General features: G+C 41.9%; 1 protein-coding gene across 8 annotated transcripts in view; it reads left to right on the plus strand.

The window, feature by feature from the left end:
• LOC119790473 (rho guanine nucleotide exchange factor 9) overlaps nucleotides 1–19,236 on the plus strand; it is a 93,530-nt gene that overhangs the window by 47,889 nt on the left and 26,405 nt on the right. For 6 of the 8 annotated variants that reach the window (XM_038296005.1, XM_038296008.1, XM_038296007.1 and 3 more), the window contains 3 exons: nucleotides 11,414–11,593; nucleotides 15,480–15,569; nucleotides 18,679–18,879. In XM_038296005.1, coding sequence (XP_038151933.1) covers nucleotides 11,414–11,593; nucleotides 15,480–15,569; nucleotides 18,679–18,879 — 471 coding nt within the window. Of the gene's footprint in view, nucleotides 1–1,376; nucleotides 1,565–11,413; nucleotides 11,594–15,479; nucleotides 15,570–18,678; nucleotides 18,880–19,236 lie in introns of those variants that run through there. The other 2 variants (XM_038296010.1, XM_038296006.1) reach the window with 2 other exon arrangements.

Genomic DNA, 19,236 nt, shown 5'->3' on the forward strand with positions numbered 1-19,236 from the left:
TGCCCAAATATAGTAGCCCCTCCCCCCTGCCATCTTTCAGCAGTGACGTCACGGTGCGGTAAGCCTAGCGCCATTCTCCCCGCTTTCCAAGCTAAATCAATGGGAACTACTAGACACATCTGCAATCAACAACAATTATTGAAGATTTCCAGAGGACTTCACCATTGAAATTCACCAGAGCTATAGTGAAACTGACAATGCCCACGTGCATGGCAGCTGGATGCTGGAATACATCGGGTAAAAGTGAAAATAAAAGAGTTATTCCACCTTTCTGATTCCTGATCCTCCACGGACGGGTTGGTCGTTGGATCGCCAACTTGAAGAGGGAGGATTTGCCATCGAACTTCTGGCCAGAGAAAAAACCCGTAATATGTAGCCAACATTTGGAAGAAGAATGTTTTCAAGATGACTTGGATAATAGCGCGTTGTGACAAACACCAGATACAGCACTGGGACTTGATCAACAGCCGATACCGCACCGTGACGTCACTAACCAGTAGGTGGCAGTAGTGTTCTTTGACAAACATGGATGCCTCCAGTAAAGCACATTCACATGAAAATTACTCTGAATTAAAAACACTGATCATTTATTGAACAGGATGGAATCATTTCAGATTTAAAGAACTTTCAGAAGTTTGGATTCTGAATATCAGCAACTTCTCCTTTAAATGTTTTATTTTATTTTTCCAACTAACGAAACATAATATTTGCTTCCAACATTAATGGAACTAAATTCACTCCATATATAATAATTTTTTTAAGGTAATATTATTTATTTTCATTTGGAGTTGCATAAATGATGGGATGTATTTTCATCTCCTGTAACTTCCTGTGATTTTAAAAGGTGTTGATGTTTAGGCCGATACCGCACAGGATACTGTCCTGCTAATCCTCCATTTAGGATCAAGCCATGGATGTGATCTTCACACAGATACTTCCATCACATGCCGGCACATGTGGGCTGGTGTTTTCATCTCACATCACATTAACATCTTCCGTAGCTCTGACCTCATAGGACCATCAAACCAACTTGTGTTGAAAAGAAAGAAGCAACCAGATCCCAAAATGAGCTGCAGTGGTTATTGCTACTGCTGCCCTGATTGCAGATGTAACCTCGACAAACTGCACCTGAGCAGTGCTTTGAGGTGTTAGCCGTCGCTCCTGACTGAATACTTCCTCCCGGGCAGGTTGTTCAGGTGGAGCTGTTCTGGGTTGTGTGCCGTTCAGCCAGAGGTGTGCGAGTGAGTGAGACGACGGTTAAAGTGTGAGGGTGTGCATGTGTTTCTCACCGGTTCTGAGGAGAGTGCCTTTGATTGGCTCCCAGACTCGGGGTATAAGTGTGTTACATAAGAGGGCTGGCAGACACAGGGAGGACGGACTGCCAGTTTCACTCGCTGCATCGGAATAGAGAGAACCTCTCTCAGGGACAGCGGCGTCGTGTTGCCTCACCTCCACGGAGGACCGTCGTCTTGACAGCTTCTGAAAGGGATTCAGCTATGATGATTTGAAAGAGCTGGACTTCTCCATGTATGCGCTCTCTGAACAGCTGCACGCCACCAACATGGTAAGCTCCGGACATCAGGAGGGCTCAGGGAGGCTGTAGCTGTGCTGTGGATGGAGACGGGAGGATGTTGGAATGCAGTGAAGCTGCCGGTGCAGTGAATGCTGATGTATTGAGCAAAGATGATACCAGCAGGTGAATCAGCTTTTTAGTCTCCCATATACGCCAGCCTGGAGAAGAGAAAATGCTGTCATATGCCTCGGTGTGTGAACCGGTTTCTCTGCATGTGTTTGCATTGACCCATTTAGACGGTTCCAGTTTAAAGAGTGGGAAAAGCTCTGTGATGGTGGATGCTGCATCTATAAACAGTCAGGATGGAGAGTTTATCTCACCAGAAAGCAGAGGATCCAGCTAGGTGTGTGTGTGTGTGGGGGGTTCTAGAGGATTGGGAAGACTGATTATGTAATGCTGTTAATTTATTCAGACATGCAAAGGGACAAGGGATGGAATATATCGGAGAGTGAGGTGGGATGGGGGGGGCTTTCTGTCTCTAGAAGGACCAGAGGTTTGGAGGTGGAACAGGTGGGAATGCTAAAGCTAATGAGGTGAAGGTTTTAATTCTAAAGTTACGTTTCTGATACCGTTTGAAGTTTTTAATAGACGTTTTCCCTCTATTTGGTGAGCATGGTGTCAGAATGCGCGCCCCTCCCCCACTTGTTGCTGCAAACTTCTAGGCAGGTCCCTGAGACGAGCAGAAATCATGACTTTTTTGTTTTAGGTAAAAACTGTAAACAGTTAAAATGAAGAGTAACTGCTTTGATTCCGCATAATGCGGGAGAGTTTCATTCATGTCCTGTTTTTAATCAGTTGTCAGATAAGATCATCTTTCCATCCAGCTTTAAGATGCTGCATCTACCATTACCTTTGCTTTCGCTGTGCTGATTGCCACCATTATTCCAGGTTCCTGCAGCTCAGGTTCATAAAGCTGAGCATCAGAGTGAATATTTCTGTTCAGGACTCACTCTCTGTTTCTGACGGCTCACACACTCCTCAAAGTTAGAAAATACTCCCTTCAAACGTCCTCTTCTCATCCCATCATCTTTGTCAGCATCGGTGATGCATCCCCCTCTGTCACCATGACGATGGCTGTTCCTTGCCTTGCAGGCATGCATGCCTTCCCTAGTGTTCACTCCTCTGCCCTGATTGGCTTGTTTCCTCTGCAGCTGCTGTGAATGTGGGCTCACATACAGGTTGAAGGACCGGTGAGGCTGAGAGCTCCAGCGCTTACAGCGCTTAGTTTGTCATTAATTCAGACCAAAACGACCTCATGTTCTACAGAAAGCATAGTTATTTGATTTAAAAATAAGAAACTAATGAATCAGGAATAAAATGGAGATAAAGTTCCTCCCCATCTGCGGGACAGCGCTGTCTCTGGGCCTTTAATAACTTCTTACCTGGAGCTTAAGCACGGCCTGTCAGGCTTGGTTAGCCCTGGCTGCTCTGACCACAGCCTCAGGGAATGGATGCATGGTTAGCTCTGAAGCCGATGAACGCTACTGCAGGGAGAACACTTTTAGACATGTCTCACGGACCCGTAAACAGGGTTAACTCGTACAAATAGAGAGCGGTGTCTCATGTGCATATATGCATGAACATGGCGCTGTCAAAGCCAGAAAGCTGAGTCGTCGGCATGATGGATGACGAGGCAGTAGACTGATGATGTCAGCCTCGGCTCTGTCTTCAGAACATTGCATGCTGCTTATTACTCCTTTAATGAGAACAACCTTTCCTTCTCCCTAAAGAATCCTCGCTGCTTCACTTTAAGGTACAAAACCATTCAACAACAAACTGCAGTCTGTCTTAAAGGGATTTGATGTGGTCAAAAATTCAGCTCCCAATAACTCTGAAACAGGGGCGGATCTAGGATTCTAGGAGACCACGGGTTAAGCCCTGAGGTTGAAGATGAGACTGTAAACTTTCTGGTAAATCCCGTTCTAATGTAAAATAGGCCAGATTACTGGATTAAGATAATTTCTAGTATACGCTAGGGGTGTAAATAATAATGGTTTTGTATCGATGCTTCGATCCAAAGCCGACGATCCGATGAATCGATACGTCCGCAAGAGAATCGATTCATGTTTTTTTTTTCCTCCGGTCTATTTTATCCGTTTGCTCCTGGGTATTTTTTGATGCGACTTTTCTACTTCTGTTATTTGCTGTTGTTTCTTTAAAAAATGCATAACGATATTACAGCTTTCATTGATTTATTTCAAACTTGAAACTTTGTTTAGCCTGTAAGGTGTAAAAAAAAAAAAAAAAAAAAAAAATACAAATTTTACCGATTAATCGATTAATTGAATCAAATCGTATCGTGGTGTATTCTTGAGTATCAAAAATAATCTAATCGTTGGGTCAGGAAATCGATATGATGGATGTGATTTACACCTGTAGTATACACCATGCTATCACACAGAACAATTTTTGAGAATTTGGAAACGCTTGCTCTTTATTTCCCAAAGATATGGGAGGAGGAGGAGAGAATGGATTTTTTAGCTGCCTGAAATAATCTGTGGAGAAATAAATTAACCTGCAAATCTTTAACTGTGTTTATTCTGCTCTTCATCAACAACAAATTCTGTGGATTTGGTGACGTTGATATCCATTGATATCCGCCACTGGCCTATCCATTAAAAAATGGACTCCTAAAAGCTGGCAGCAATGAGAGGAAAACACTTCTTCCTCTGCACAGGAATGCTACAGGCTGCCTCCTGTGCATGTTGCCACTCTGTGGTGAATTCCAGTACTGCACATTTTACTCAGATCAGCTCAGAAGTGAGATCTGGGGCTCTTGGGGAAACATTTGGGGCTGTAGCCCAAGTATCCGCCCCCTAGATCCGCCACTGCTCTGAAACCTCTCAGGCCAGACATAAACGCACAAGTTTTTACAACTTTTTAGCCGATTCTCCAATTCGTGCGAGAATTTTCTGAATTGGGACGAGTTTCGCCTCATGGTTTGACCTGCATCATGTAGCGTACAGGGAGGGGGGGGGGGGGGGGGTAACCAGGGGCAACCAGCCTCTCACGACCACCCCCCCCATCAGGAATCATAAGGTTGGCAGAAAATATAATATGTGGTAAATTCAGTAGGTGTTGGTGGGTAAATCCTGCCATTAATTCAATTCAATTCAGTTTATTTATATAGCACCAAATTCACAACACATGTCATCTCAAGGCACTTTACAGTTCAACCAGATCATACAGTCAAATTGATACAAAGTTTTCTATCTAAGGAAAACCAGTTGATTGCATTGACTCATTGACTCAAATACAATCCCCCACACTAAGCATGCTTGTAGCGACAGTGGAGAGGAAAAACTCCCTTTTAACAGGAAGAAACCTCCAGCAGAACCAGGCTCAGTGTGAGCGGCCATCTGCCGAGGCCGACTGGGGTTCAAGGAGACAGAAGCAGAGATACAAAAAGCAGCTGTAAAAGGCGGCCCCGTCCAGGAAACACACAGCCAGGCAGACGAGCTCCAAGGCAGCTCCCATGCCAGAGGACGAAGAGAGCACATCCACTCAGTCACGGTCAGAGAAACAGGACCACACTGGAAAACAGGCCGATCTCCAACATCTATTAACAAGGGTGTTGATAGAAGCAGCACAGCTGATGTTTTTTTCCAGGATGACGTCACAGCCAAACAGGAACAGACGAGGCAAAGCTACTCTGAGGAAAAGCAGAGAGAGCAGAAGGTTAGAGATTGAACTGACAGATTCTGCAGAATAGGAGAACAGAGATAGAACGAAGCAGAATGATGAAATGGGGGTCCCTATGTCCTCCAGCAGTCTAAGCCTATAGCAGCATAACTATAGAGATAGCTCAGGATAACCTGAGCCACCCTAACTATAAGCTTTATCAAAAATGAAAGTTTTAAGCCTAGCCTTAAAAGTAGACAGGAGACAAGAAGGAAATTCTAGAAACCTCTTTGATATGGGATTTAAATGACAGGTCCTGATCAAAAATAACACCAAGATTTTTTACTTTATTATCTGAAATCAGTTTAATCCCATCCAAATGAAGTGACTGGCTAATCAGTTTCTTTTTCAGAGACTCTGGTCCAAAGACTATAACTTCTGTTTTGTCTGCATTCAGAAGCAGAAAGTTAAGAGTCATCCAGGTTTTTATGTCTTCAAGACATGCCTGTAATCTATGTAATGGGTTAGCTTCATCTGGATTTATAGACAGATATAGCTGGGTATCATCAGCATAACAGTGGAAATTAATCCCATGCTGTCTAATAATTCTACCAATTGGGAGCATGTATAAAGTAAAGAGAATTGGTCCTAGCACTGATCCCTGTGGTACTCCACAGGTAACCTTTGAGCGTGTTGAAGATCTATCATTAACATGAACAAACTGAATTCGATCAGATAGATCAGATTTAAACCAGTCTAGTGCTGTTCCTTTAATTCCAACAAAATATTCAAGTCTTTCTAAAAGAATATTATGGTCAACTGTATCAAATGCAGCACTAAGATCCAACAGGACGAGCACAGATACAAGTCCATTATCTGAGGCCATGAGAATATCATTAGTGACTTTCACCAGAGCTGTTTCAGTGCTATGATGAGCTCTAAAGCCAGACTGAAACTCTTCAAAAAGTTCATTATGGTGGAAGTGATCGCAAACTTGTTTGGCAACTACTTTCTCAAGAATTTTGGATAAGAAAGGAAGATTGGATATAGGTCTATAATTGACCAAGTCATCTGGGTCAAGAGACGGTTTCTTAAGCAGAGGTTTAATTACAGCAATCTTAAAAGCTTTAGGTACATATCCCTGTAACAGAGATAGATTAATCACATCTAAAATGGAGGAGGAGATCAAAGGGAATACCTCCTTAAATAACCTGGTTGGAACTGGATCTAACATACAAGTTGAAGGCTTAGATGAAGACAATAATTTTGCTAATTCAGAGAGTTCAACTGGATCAAAGCAGTCTAAACCCGGTTCAGATTCCATGACTACCTCAGGTACAATCGCGGATAGAGGAGTGCTTATGATCTTATTTTTAATAAGATCAATCTTATTTATAAAGAATCCCATAAAATCATTGCTGCTAAGAGCAGGTGGAATGGACGGTTCAACAGAGCTATGGCTCTGGGTGAGTTTGGCAACTGTATTAAAAAGAAATCTAGGATTATTCTTATTCTCCTCTATTAATGAGGAGAAGTATGCTGCTCTTGCTTTACAAAGGGTCCTCTTATACAGCAGTAAACCATTTTTCCAGACTAGGAAGGACTCCCGCAGGCCTGTGGAGCGATATTTTCTCTCCAGTTTCCTAGCATTTTGCTTCAAAGTACGCAGCTCTGCATTAAACCAAGGAGCAAGCTTTCTATTTTTAACGGTTTTCATTTTCAAAGGAGCTGCGTTGTCTAAGGCAATACGCAGAGAACTAGCAACCCCATCAACAACATCATCAACCTGTGAAGGGGAATAAGCTAAGCTTTTGCACTCTGCAGCACTGCTCAGTGACACAGAGGAGAGAGAAAGTGAAGCAGATTCTTTAAAATGTATAACTGCTCTATCTGATAAAGATCTACTAAAATGTAACCTTCTTTTGGGGGAGGAGAACTCTGTTAAAGTAATCCTGAAGGTTATTAGAAAGTGGTCAGAGAGGACAGGGTTGTGAGGAAATACTGTTATTTCTTCACATTCTATGCCGTATATCAGCACAAGATCCAAAGTATGAAGATGAGAATGCGTGGGACTATTCACATTTTGAACAAAGCCAATAGTGTCTAAGATAGCATTAAAGGCTGCTCTTAAGCTATCGCCTTCAATGTCAGCATGGATGTTAAAATCTCCCACTATGATGACCCTGTCAGTATTTAATACCAAATCAGAAAGGAACTCTGAAAACTCATCTAAAAATTCAGAGTAAGGACCTGGTGGACGATACAAAGTTACAAAAAGAAGAGGTTTTCTTGCCTTGAAATTTGGATCAGGGAAATTAAGGGTTAAATGTTCCATTACAGTATAATTATTAGCCCATTTACCAGAACCTCCAGCAGTGAGCAGGTAGATCGCATCAGAGCGTCGGGTCACACAGCTGCGTAAAACGATGCCCAGTTTTAGCTGAATTTATCAGAGCGATGTCGATCAAACAACAGGAAGACCAAATATGTGATCATACAGGTCAGAGCCTGTAAACATGCTAACAGATCAGGAGGTGCTGCTATTATATCTATCATCTAGAACAACAGAAGAACTGTCCACATCCACAGCTGATGGGCGAGAATCTGACCATTATTAGTTGGGCTTTCCTCAGATAATGCAAGAGGAAAGTTATTGGGATGAAATCAGTTCATTAGAATTATTTCTTTAAAAGATGCATCACTGAATCAATCAGTTCATGCAACCATATTCTTGCTTCCTTTAGGTTAAAACAGGCAGTAAGAATGGCTTTCATAGCTGATCTTCAACGAGGTGCAAAAGGATTTATGTTTGCATTTCAGCAGAAAAACCTTCATTTGCACGAGTGTATTAAATGCAGATCATGTTCCGATGACCAAATTGGACGTATTCATGGGTGGCAGATATGTGAGTGTAAATATTTACCATAAACAAAGAGGTTTTTCAATCAGGAAACTCCGTTTTTAGGTCTTTTTTTAGTACTTCTGCAGTGATTGTGGCCAAAAAGGAGGCGCTGGTAGAAAGCCAGAGGATGGAGAGAGATGCTGTGAGCATGGTAACATATTTGGACTCTCAGAAATAAAAATAGAAGAATTATATTAATAAATGATAAATATCTATGAATGTGGACACAGATAACGCAGCAGGATGGAAAACAATCTTTATACAGTTAAACCAAAATAAAGAAAATGAGTGAATTAAATATGGCATTAATATGGTGGCATGTTTCTTTAAAGCTACAGTGTGTAATAATTACAGGGATATACAGTCAGAAATGTAATATATTATACATAACTATGTTATTTATCATCATCTACGAGCTCAGCCTCTTAACCTTAATATTTGCGTTGCCTTAGAATTCGTTATTTATAATTACATAGGAGCGGGTCTCGCAGCCATGGAGGCAGACATCTTTGCGCTACGGCAGCGCAGAGCCAACAAACTAGCGATTGCGAGATCGCCCATGACGCTCGAAAGTAACTACGGCAAGTTGAGAGAGATTAACTGAGACGGTACTGAACAATAGATGGCAGTATTAAAATGATCTATGTAAACAAACCTCATCACTTGAGAAGGTAGGTGATGCGGACGTCGTGGAAGACATTTTGTCCCCTAACGCTCGCCGTACTGTTGGGGGGGAGAAGCGGTGGGGGGGAGACGCTCATGTTGCTGCAGTCTGCAGTCTGACCGCTAGATGTCGCCGAAAATTACACACTGTAGCTTTAAAAGATGGAATATAAACAGAGCAAAGAGACACGGGAAGGATGGAAGTTCACATCTCTTACAGGTCAACAAGTAGGAAGTTTGTTCCAGTGCTTTCTCTTCCTTTGATTTAATAAAACATTAACTTGGACAAAGCAAAGTTAAGGTTATTGCTTGGTTGTTGTTTCTTTTGGCATCACTATCTACCTACCTATCTGAGGTGCATTATATTATTTAGTATTATAATTGTTATATCTTTGAAATAATTATAATTCTTACCGTCATGTCCGTGGCTTTGTACCTCATCTTTCTTTTACTCTCTAACTCACGGTAGAAAACGGAATCTGCTAATTTTAATGGGGTGGAACCGAAACCAGTTAGACCATCTTAACCTTGGCACAGCAATCTTCTAGATCACCTGCACTTCCTTTTATATCTATACATTTAATTTGATAGCTGGAAAAAAAGTTGCAATATATATCTATATCGTGACAATATCGTATTATGACCCAAGTATCGCCTCCCCAAGCCTGTGCTCAGCCCTTTGAATCACCAGGCCCGAGATAAACCCACAAAAACTAGACTAAACTTAGTTGTTAAGTGAGATAATAAGGAACGTCTAATAAGGCGACTGAACAAGGATGATGCTGCTCCTGTTTTCTCACAGCTTTGCTCTTTAACTGTTTGTTTATTGTGCGACACGATGTACACATTATTTATTCATGATGAAGTAGTCAATACAAGGAATGTGATGAGTCAGTGGCTCATGTTTAGTTGAGGATTGTTTTGCAGATAACCAAACACACCCTGGTGAAAGCATGCAGGACGTTTATCACCTCACATCGTTTTGTTATATTACATGAACTCTTTGTTTTAACTTGATAATGAGCCATTTATGGCCGATGTAAAGAGAGAGACATGTTGCTTCTGAACGCTGTGTTGGTTCTCCATTGATAGTGTTCTGCCTTTGATGTGCATTTGCATTGCAGTCCCTGTATTATCACTTTGCTCCTCCTTCAATAATGCATCAATTAGTAATCTAAGTGGTTTAACAGAAAAACAGAGGTTTACACAGTTTGAGGCCAGAATGAGGCGTAGGACTGATGAGCATCAGAGCTGCGTCTCAGATAGGTTGGTCTGCAGTACGGGGGTCCCACAGGGAACAGACTTCTCCATCATCATCTCTCCACGCTGCCGCCTCCAGAAGATCTCTGATGATTCTGCCATAGTTGGCCTCAACATAGAGGACAGACAGTGAACCCAGAACAGCAGAACCACCTTCTGATTAAAGCAGGGAAAACCAAGGAGCTAGTGGTGGACTTTGGCAGAAGCAGATCCACCCACTGCCACCGGTGAACATCCAGGGAACAGACATGGAGATAGTGGACTCTTCTAAGTACCTCGGTGTTCACCTGAAGAACAAACTGGGCTGGACTCCCAACACTGAGGCTCTGGGTCAGAAAGGTCAGATACTCTTCCTGCTGAGGAGACTGAGGGGGGGGGGGGCTCCTAAAGACCTTCTCTGACTCTGCTGTGGCATCAGCCATCTTCTCTGAAGTGTCTGTTGGAGCAGCGGCTCATCTGGAGCTGAGAGGAAGCGGCTGGATCAGCTGATCAGGAAGGCCAGCTGTGATTGGATGCCCTCTGGAGTGCAGGAGGTGGGAAACAGACGGATCCCCCCCCCATGCATGAAGGTGGTGCTGAACTGGACAGCTCCTTCAGTGACAGACTGCTGCACCTTAAATGCACCAGGGAGCGTTATCACAGATCCTTCCTCCCAGCAGCTGGAAGACTCTAGAACCACCACTGTTCCCAACAACCTCAACCAGTTCTTCCATTCATGCTGATTCTGCTCAGTTTCTACCTCAGTCAGTTAAATAACCTGCTGCTGTCATTCTGCACATCTCTGATGTTGCTGCTATTTTCAAATTACTGGAAAAATGTCCATAGCTGCTAATTGGTTATTTATTCTACAGTTTTATATTGTTAAAACACTTTACAGTATTATTTTATTGTTTATCTTTTAACTCTTCACTATTATGTTATTCTTAGACATTTTCCTAAGGTCCACATTTGTGTGGCCATTTTTCTAGAATCTTTTTGCTGCTGTTAGAAGCCAAATGACCCCCATTATAAGGGGGGGGGGGGGGGGGGGTTGTCTGTTTCAATTTACATTTTTCTAAACAAAAACCAGGCTTTGTTGGGCTGCTGGATAAAGCCAGGAACTCAACGCTATTTCTTTATTTTATAACTCAGCAAATTGAAAAAGCTTCAAACTTGGAAACAAAGTCCAGTGGATTGTTTTTAATTTGTAATTTTTTTATTTTTTGCTGCTGTAAGCGCCAGAATTTCCCCTCTGTGGGACAATAAAAGGGTTTCTCTCTTCTCTTAGATGTGATTTATGGACTCCTTAAAGGGTTTTTTTTTATTGATGAGTGTCTGTTTGCTCCTGTTTTATTCTTGCACAGCCTAATGTATCCAGAATAAAACAAAGCGGATCCCCTGTCTTTCTCCTTCAGTTGATAAGTGGAGGTTCGGTCGTCAACGCAGAGGCAGTATGGGACCATGTGACCATGGCGGATCGGGAGCTGGCCTTTAAGGCCGGCGACGTCATTAAGGTGCTGGACGCCTCCAACAAGGACTGGTGGTGGGGCCAGATTGATGAAGAGGAAGGATGGTTCCCTGCCAGCTTCGTACGGGTGAGTTAGCTGTCATCGAACCGCATGTGAGCAGACAGAGTGGAGGGATAAACAGACAGATCAAATAATGACCACATGTAATCAACCCAGAGATTTATATAGCTTTATTTTAGAGCCGCCAGGAGATGAAGGAACAGTTAGCTGAGCGGCTTTCTTTCTGAGAAGAATAAAAAAACATGCTAATGAGGTTCTCATTTTATTTTGTTTTCAACTCCTGTTCTTCATAAACCTCATTTTCCTGGAGATTGGGAACGTTTTTCATCCTCCATTCCCTATGAGAAGTCATGCAAGACTGTGTTTTAGATTAGTCTGGTGTAGCTTCTGCACATTTCTGTAAATATCTTCTTTTTTTTTTTTCATTTTTCAACGGTTTGAGCTTCTAACTATTGACATTTTACAGCCATAACATAGTGATTAGATAAAGTTATAGAAATCCCAGCATGCTTTATTTTAATACTCGATTCTATTCAGTTTATTTCTATAGCTCCAATTCATTCACATCATGTCATCTCAGGTCACTTTCCAGTTCACCAGATCATCCAGTCAGATTGATTCAAAGTTTTCTATCTAAGGAAAACCAGCTGATTGCATCGACTCATTGACTCTTCAGCAATCCCTCACACTAAGCATGCTTGTAGCGACAGTGGAGAGGAAAAACTCCCTTTGAACAGGAAGAAACCTCCAGCAGAACCAGGCTCAGTGTGAGCGGCCATCTGCTGATCATATAGGATGCAGGACAAGGAGCCCAAAGGGCTTTAATAATAAGGAGACTAATCACTAAAAAGCAAAAACACTTAAATCCTAAATTAACACGGTGTTTGGTTAATAATCAGCGCCTTTTGGGGGTAAAGGGATTAACATCATTTTAAGAAGGTGGTCATAATGTTATGGCTGAGAGGTGTTTGACGCATGATTGTCTTTTAAATATTTTCCTTGTTAGAGATTCAAACTCTGATCTTTTCTGAAAGTCAATAGATGCAGAAAAGACAGAAACTCTAAACTTTGATCAAGGAGCTCGACAGTCTGCAGTTCCTGAGGCCTTATTTCCGTTATTGCAGTGAATTCAAAGAGCAAAATTTACTCACAATTGTGTTTTCTCATTAAAATCATTGCAAACTATTTTCAGTGTAAAATATAGCGTCATAAAAAGAAGAAAGGTTTCCATTTTTTGTCACGTTACAACCGCAAACTTTGATAAACATCACTGATAGACCAACTCAAAGGAGCGTAAAGAAAACTTCTTAACATTTTTAAAGAGATAAAAATCTTCAAAGTGAAGTTTGTTTGTATTCAATCCTCTTTAATCTGAATCCCCGGATAGAAAGTGAGTCAAACTTTATTTATAGAGCAACTTTCAAGATAAAACTCACCAAGTGCTTCAACAAATCAACAAAATAAACACAAAAAACAATATTTAAGCAAAAGCAGATTTAAAAAGATGTTTTTTACTGAAGACACTGAGTCTGTGATCGAAGTGTCTCTGCTCCAGTTTTTAGCATTGGGTAACCAGCAGGTACCGATGATCCTGATGAGGATGGAAACGCTCAGCGTCTGACCATGCAATGTTTGCAGAATCAGAACCAAAATCTTAACATGTAGCTGAAAAATGGAATTACACGACAGAACGATAAAGATCAGCGTTCTGCAAAGGCTGCAACCAGTCTAGGAGGGTTTCACTCCAACATGTAAAATATATTATAAAAATTAAGATGGGATGAAACAAAAAAAAATTTCCTTTTCTGGATGAGACAACAGGGTTAAAGTTGGCTTTATTTTACAGACGATAGAAAAAGAAATGAACCAGAAATTTTTCATTTTCTAGGGTAGAACCTGATTCCAAGGTTATCCAAAGGTGTCTAAATGAGGTAAAGACCCAGATTTCTTTTGATCGACTACAAATACTAACAATTTAGTCCTTGCCAGACCAAGTACTGATATAGATGCTTTTTCAAATTCAGAAATTTTTATCTTATTTTCTAAAATGCTAAGTCAGACTTTTAGCTCATATCCGGTACAGCTTAGTTGCAGCAGAGGGAGATTTTTCCACATTTTTCCCGAATCACAGTTAGAGAAGCGTTTTATACAACTCCAGTCTGCCACATCATTACATCAAAAATGTTTGCAGATGAGGAGACATGCATGACTCCCGCCTTATCAAAATATTATACTATGTTCTTAGATGAAGGACAGCGCTCTCCTCCCATTCCCAAATCTTAGCCATGTACAGAATGAAGATGCTAACAGCTGGACTGAGGAACTGTCCTAATTAGGGAAACTACTTGGCAAAACCTTAGTTTTGAAAAGTAAAGCCTGGTTTATGCTCAGAAACCAGGTCGTCTGTGTGTGTCGCAGTTAACGGAGATATTCCCACCCCCTTCGTAGACACTCTCCTGCACCTACCCAAAATTGTAGGTGAGCGCAGACAGTGCCGCAGACAGGAGGCCTCTGATTGGTCAGTTCTACATCCGCTCTATGCGTATTTCCTGTTTGGTACCTAATGTCAGAAACTCTGGCTGTAGCTCCGCCCACAGCGGCCGGCTCACCTCGGACACTTTCCCAGATACCGTGCAGGACGCTAGTTTGTCGCTCTGTGCGACGGTCTGTTGGTTTTCACCCGGCGCCAAAACACACAGCGCCACGGCCAGTCTGTTGGGAACGCTCACGGGAGAACTGTGCGTCGCCCGCCGTTGGATGAGGGGTTGTAGACCAGGGTTCCCGCGGGTCCTTAAAAAGTCTTAAAAGGCATTGAATTCTTCAAAATAAAACTAAGGCCTTAATTGGTATTAAAATGTCTTAAATCAGTCTTTCGTATGTTTTAATTTTTAAAACATCATAAATAGAATTATTTTAATTTAGATTTATTTTTGTAATCTAAATTAAAAAAAAAAATGACTCACCATTATTGGTTCCGTCCCGATAGCGGAACCAATAAAGCGTTGTTGCGGCCGGGACGTTTGGGAGATGCACCATTAACTTTTTGTTTGGAAAATCTGATCAAGTGTAAATGTAATGAAAATTGTCTCCAGCCAAGAGTTTTCTCCATGGTTAAAACCAGCGAACATCCATGAGGCTCAGTGGATTTATGCAAGAAGCGATTCAAGCTCAGAAGGATGGGAATTAAGGCAGTGGAGTCGCACATGCGAAGCACGAAACACAAAGCGTCTAAATGGAGTTACGGAGAAACAGCCGGTATTTCTCAGTTTAGTTCCACCCTTGTCTCTGCAACGCCTCCACTTATCACCAAATCAAACATACTAAGAAAACCATACAAAGAAAAATAGTTTTTATTGTGTTTCTTGTGAATTTGGTCTTAAATTTTTATGTCAAGTGGCATTTAAAAGTCTTAAAAAGTCTTGAATTTAACTTTAACTAACTACAAACTGACCCACAATCCTGGCTAGTTCATTATGGTCCCTCTTGTAATGTGGCGTGGAATGACAGAGCGCAGACCACGCTTAAAAATTGGGCACTAATCAAAAATATCTGCGTCATACCTGCAACAAGCTAACTGCGGGAGAATAACCAGCCATTAACAGGCAGGAATTATTAGGGTTTAACAGACTCACACATCATCAATAAGATTAAACTTTGTTGGTCTATCAAATTAAATATGATTTAAATGCATTAAAGTTTGTGGCTGTAACATTGCAATGGGGTAAAGTAGACTATGATGCATTGTATTGTATGTCTGTAGAAGTTCATATAGGCATAATTTCAGCCAGTGAAGGAGGACTATGTAGTGAACTTGCTGTAGGCCAACTCCCCTCCAGACTCTCTCATCATCATTCCCACCTGTCCATCCTTCCATAGTCACTCCTGAGGGGGCAGGGAAGACTGACTGTCAACCAAACGGTATCTCTCTGTTCTATCATTCTCTCTCTCCAAGGTGGAACCCCACCCTCCTCAGCCCCAAACAAAACAGGTTTTCTATATCAACCCCATAGCAACTCCACGGTTCCAAAACACAACGTCAAAGGTGCGTTTTTTTCCCCCACAGCTTCCATCTCCCCATCCAGCCTGCCCGCTCCAGTCTGTCCACGCAGCATTCCCTCCACATCACCAGACATTAATGTACCCATGGCGTTATCACTTCATTCCTCTAAGGGGTCAACAGAGAGGCATCACTGATGAGTCAAAAGTAAAGATTGTGTGAGATGCCCTCCGGCTTAGAGTCTGATTCTGCAAATATATTCAAGTAAAGGAATTTTATTTCAGGATACTTTTTTAATACTTACGGCTATGTTTACATCGAAGGAGAATCATTTTCCTCTCTACTTTTTTTACTATTGACTCAGACTACGTTTCAGTCTTACTGCCGCTCTACCAGTCAGCGCTAACCACCTGTCACTCTGCTTGTCTGTGGCGCTACATGTCCCATCTTGTGTTTGGCATTCTAGGCGTGGGTTCGTTGATGTACTCTTGGCAAACTGTGTGTCATCAGGTGTTGGCTGCTGGGCAAATCAAACCATGCTCACTTGGTCCCTTATAGGAGCGAGCGGAGCAAGCTTTTGGTGTGGATCTGTGTGTGAAGGAGACTGCCTGACTTTGAAAGGGAATCATGTGCTTAGCTTCATCTAAGAAGGTTTTCATTACAACGTGCAGGACCGAAGCTGAGCTTAAAATCTCTACAGAAACTTTTCATCCGCTCTAGTATGATAAGCAGTATGTCACTAGCATTTTAATGATCTTTTTAATCATGCAAACTGTGTAAAACACCCGAAAAGAAGTATTTAGTGTAATGTTTAGATTATTTTTTAATATAAACTGCAACAATTAAATGATGCTAACAGATTGACGACAGTTACTTGTTAAACCCTTTTGAAGAAGTCCATCTTTTAATGCTGTAACATTATCTCACACTGCAGAGAAATACCCTTATGTATTTAGCACACTTATTTAATTAACTACAAAAAACCTGAGCAAAACCTGTTTCTTTGATATAAAAGGGATTTAGAAAAGGTGTTAGTTATATTGTCGTTACTTTACAGGTCAGAATATGACCTGAAGAGAACTGATTGCTATGAACATTTGGTCACAGCTACAATAAAAACAGAAGAAAACAGCTGGAACTGACAATAGAAGTAAAGAAATAAACCTTAAAGAATCTCTAATGTTCGGTTTTAAATAAATGAAATACTCTGTAGGTGTTTAAGGTACTATTGCAGACAAATACATTGCAAAACTTTAGGAGCCTGAAATTGAGCTCTTTGACAGCAACTATTGGATCTGTCCTGGAAAAGAAAGAAATAATCAAGAAAATCTGATTAGCAACATCAGGCTTTTAGCTAGAAATATTACACCTTGGTGCATCACAGCTTTAGGCTTTGCAAAGCGTAGGGGGGTCCACTTCCAAAGTGTTGACATTTAGACTCTGAAACAGTATTTCCTGCCTTTAGAGGTGGAATGCTGCGAACTTTATGTCTTTGTTCCAACTTTAGTCCTGATATGGGAAGGATGTGAGGTTAACTAGAGGTGGAAATTTCATAAGGAAGATATAAGATCATTTTTAGCTACAATATTATGTTTCATAGGTTAGTTCAAACAATCAGAAAGTCTGATGCTACGTTCAGTCCGAACGCCATCAAAGAAGCTTCTGCTGCTTCATCTCTGATCCACATTAAGGTCAGCCGTCCAGGAAAGTGAGTCCAGATGCTTCTGCTGCTCCTGTGTTCGATGCCAGAGAGCAGCTTTGCTATATTAGCTGTGATCAGCGGGTAGAAAGTAGTTAGAATCTATGTTGAAGTGAGAAAGTCCTCCTGAAAACATGGTCTGTGCAGTCAGTTCATCCAGATTACCATCCTGCCTTCAAAGATTATTTCTCTGTGGGAGCCGCTCAGACCCCCACATACCGGCGCTGCGCTGTCACTGGGAATCCCCAGCAGCAGCTGCCTCAGGCCCGCTCGCCTCTCCAGGGTTTTCCCCTCCTGTTACCAGATCTGCCTCATGTCAGTGACGTTACGCTACATCACTGGCTGAATGTTACCACATGATGTAAAACATTGTGGTTGCCTAGACAACGATAATAACATCAGCGTTAGCGTGGCAAATCGGGAGCATCTGTAGCGTTAGCGCGTCTAATGACCGATTAAGGTTTACCTGATCGATAACAACACTGAAAAAATCTGTTTCTGGTGAACAACGTAACTGTTAGACCGTGATGTAAAGAGCTGGGTAGCGCTGTGGCTAGCTGTAGCTAACAGGTTAGCATCTGTTAGCTCGCTCAGTTAGCCACATTACGCTACACTACTTTTAAAATAATAGCAAATATAGGGAATAATATGTTGAGACTCCAAACGACATTTGATCCTTAATAAATGGGTGCAACAGTTTCTCTGAATGGAGTTGCCATATGATGACATCATAAGAAGGGGCGGGGCCGAGCAGATCTGGTACGTGCAGCGGCAGGAAGTAGATGTTAGCGTTTTTCAGGTGTGTGCTACAAACTGCAGGCAGCAGGATAATAAAAGCCAACATATTCTGCCGGCAGGTTTCTACATTTGAAGTTAATTTAGGCGTTAATAAACTGTTTCAGAGGAGTGATCATAGCGCTCTGCATCAGCAATGCTGCGTCTGACTCCCTGCCAGCTCCCAGATCAGCTTCTCTGATTGGTTGATGCGGCGTCCAGCAGATAAAGATCAATGTTTCCAACTCCAGCAGCTGCTGCTTGTGGAATTTGAACATTTAAGCAAAGTTTCCAGAGGAAAACCTTCCAAAAACAGGCAGAGAATTTTTAATTTTATAGAGCTGATGAGCATCAGTTAGGGCCAGGGAGTGTGGCTGATGTAGAGTCTATAAATAGAATCTCTACATCACCCACAGAGGCCTTAACCTTGTTAAACATAATAGAGGACTAGTTGCTAGCTATTTACTGACAGAAGACATAACTGTGTCACATTTTCCCATCATGTGAGATTAAGCTACAGCAATGAAAGGTGAATTTATCTGAAAGGCTATTTGCACTTGTGATTCTAAGGATGTTTGAATATGTTTAGTAAAACTTTCCTTTAGATTTATGCATTAAACCCAAGAGTGCTCATAAATGCTCTGATGCCGTGGCTCTGTGTGTGAACGTATTTGTCCTCAGCTGTGGGTGAACCAGGAGGACGGAGCGGCAGAGCCGGCCGAGGGGAGCAGCGAGGTGCAGAACGGGCACCTGGATCCCACCAATGACTGCCTGTGTCTCGGCTCACCCCTTCAAAACAGAGACCAGATGAGGGCTAACGTCATCAATGAGATCATGAGCACAGAGAGACACTACATTAAACACCTCAAGGACATCTGTGAGGTACTGAAAACATGCTCACACCAGCGGCGCAAACATTAACGGGCCTAACCCGCTCCTTAGGACTAGGACAAGCAGCAGAGGTAGTAAAGCGTAAGAAGATGAATAAACACAGCATGTGTGAGCTGTAGGACGGGCTCTCAGATGCTACACAGGGATGCATGGAGAAGCACTAACACTCCCACTGTCACACTTTTATACCATGATCATATTTTATCTTTGGATTAGAAAAACAGTCCGGAGTGAAGGCTGTTCCCTGCATCTTGGCTTTTCTATAACAAATAAAACTTGCATGTTCCCATTCTCTAGCTTTTTCTCCTCCTCCAGGTTCTTTTCTGAATATACGGCTTTACGAAATTG

Source organism: Cyprinodon tularosa, unplaced genomic scaffold, assembly GCF_016077235.1.
Source record: "Cyprinodon tularosa strain WSP-4 unplaced genomic scaffold, ASM1607723v1 ctg365, whole genome shotgun sequence".
Taxonomy (NCBI): Eukaryota; Metazoa; Chordata; class Actinopteri; order Cyprinodontiformes; family Cyprinodontidae; genus Cyprinodon; species Cyprinodon tularosa.